Below are 1,991 nucleotides of genomic sequence, written 5' to 3' on the forward strand. Positions count from 1 at the left end.
AAATTCAATAGTATTTTAATTTGATATGGCAAAGTCATATCCGATACGTATCCGAGTCAAGCGTAACCATGTATCGATGTATGGAATATGACACACCTTCATAAATAGGTGTATCTGTGCAACATAAATTATCTGGAATGGCACACTACAGTCCACTGCGTTGTAAACGGCTGCTGTTCCAGCTCGCCCCGTAAATGATCGTTGGATGCCATTAGATTGGTCATGGAGCAATGGCTCCCCCTCTTCCAAATCCTACTCGACTCTCCCTCTCCCGAGGGAGAAGCTTCGTTCTGGCTCCTAGAACAACACCATGAGCTCCATTCTCCTGCTACCTCCGCCTTCCTATCTCTCCTCCTCTCCCCCTTGCACTCTCTCTCCCCTCTCACCGCTTCTCCTTCCTCTTCAAACCCACTCATTTGGCTCCAAACCCTTCCTTTTTCAATCCAAACTCGCATTCTCTCACTCCTCGCAGCCGAGAGCCGCCGATTCTGCCCTCGCCGGCTTCAATCCCTCGCATGCCATATATTGAACTCTGATCTTCCTTCCTCCTCTGACCATCCCGCTTTCTGGGTCCGGCGAGCTGCCCGCAACCTGTTCGACGCTTTGCCTGGGTCAGTTCTTGAATCAAAGCAACGGGCAAACGAAAATGAGTTCGATTCTTTACCGGATTGGCTTAAAAATATTGCCAAAACTAGCACTCCTCTTCTCCCTTGGCTTCCTGTCAATGTAAGCCATCTTCAAAAAGAAGCCACCTTTGAGTTGGCGAAGAAATCCAGAAGCAAAGAACTGGTTAGCAAAAACAGAAAAATCAAATCTTTATTGGAAACGGAAGACATTGATAATTCTCCACCTCTTCTTCTTCCCCGGTTCATCCAAAAGGCTAATGCTTTGAAAGCTAAACTTTTGGCTATAGACTGCCCGGCGGATTCCCTGCACTTGGCTGATGAAATCAGGCAGCTTTGCTTGGAATCAGGAGTAGGAAATGAGCTCAAGGTGTTGGAACTGATTAAACCATGGGAGGCAACTGATGAGACCATGTCTGTTTTGCTATTGCATCTCGTTAATGATGGTGATTTCTTCTCCAAAAGCTGGTCGAGTTATGTTCTATGCTCCATGGCCCTTCCCAAGCTCCTAACTTTGCAAAGCCCGGCTTCTCGAGCTCTGCTTTCGGCTACCATTTGCTTTTGCAAGCAGCACCAGACTGCGGCAGTGGAAGGTCTCATTTTTCCGCTTGTGCTTCACAAGGAAGGGATCAATGCTATGCTTTGTGATGTGCTTGTGAGGATAATTAAAGAATGTTTGCACCCATCTCATGTTTCGGCCTTTTGTCAGAGATTACTCTGTGGGGGAGGAAAGGGCAGGAAGCTTGTATTCTTACCTGGTCACCAAGGCTTGATATCAGAGCAAGTGGTTTGGACCGAGTCATCATTCCATCTGTTCCAGAATATCATGAATCTGGATGTTAACTTCACTCCTGACACAAATGATAAGCTTGTTTCAGTTATTGATGAGATGGCAAGTAAGTTTTCACATTCACTGAAGTTTGGCAACTTCTTGTTATGTTTTGTGACAAAATGCAGCTATGCTGCGAACACTTATAAAGTTCAGCTAAGGGATGCAACTGAGAAGACAAGTACTTTGGTGACCAGATCAATTCTCTCAAGATTGAATGCTTAGTATGACCACTTTAACCTCTCTTTAGCCCTTCTGTTGGATGATAAGAGGCTATAAGAAGAGGAAGAATTTTAGAAGAGAAGAGGAACACTTATAAAACTCACTTTTATTTCACTCTTGAACTCTTGATTCTACTTTCTTACATAAACACAAAGACTCCACACCTATTTATACTAGTGACTACCCCCTTAGGATTGTGCCAACACATTTCAATCCAAGGGCTAATATTGACTTTCTAGAATATTCTCCTATCTTCTTTTACAAAAGTCATTAATTGCATATTCTAGAATACTCTAAACAATATATATATATATATA

General features: G+C 43.6%; 1 protein-coding gene across 1 annotated transcript; it reads left to right on the forward strand.

Annotated features, from left to right (window-relative positions):
- Positions 1-222: 222 nt before the first annotated feature.
- On the forward strand, positions 223-1,677 carry LOC110094801. Its single transcript, XM_020820128.1, has one exon. It carries the CDS (start codon positions 223-225, stop codon positions 1,675-1,677), a length of 1,455 nt encoding a protein of 484 aa, XP_020675787.1.
- Positions 1,678-1,991: the final 314 nt, after the last annotated feature.

Source organism: Dendrobium catenatum, unplaced genomic scaffold, assembly GCF_001605985.2.
Source record: "Dendrobium catenatum unplaced genomic scaffold, ASM160598v2 fragScaff_scaffold_670, whole genome shotgun sequence".
Classification (NCBI taxonomy): Eukaryota; Viridiplantae; Streptophyta; class Magnoliopsida; order Asparagales; family Orchidaceae; genus Dendrobium; species Dendrobium catenatum.

What these genes read in the sequence shown, in the direction of transcription:
- LOC110094801 (XM_020820128.1), top strand. Translation starts at nt 223, where the DNA reads ATGGAGCAATGGCTCCCCCTCTTCCAAATCCTACTCGACTCTCCCTCT.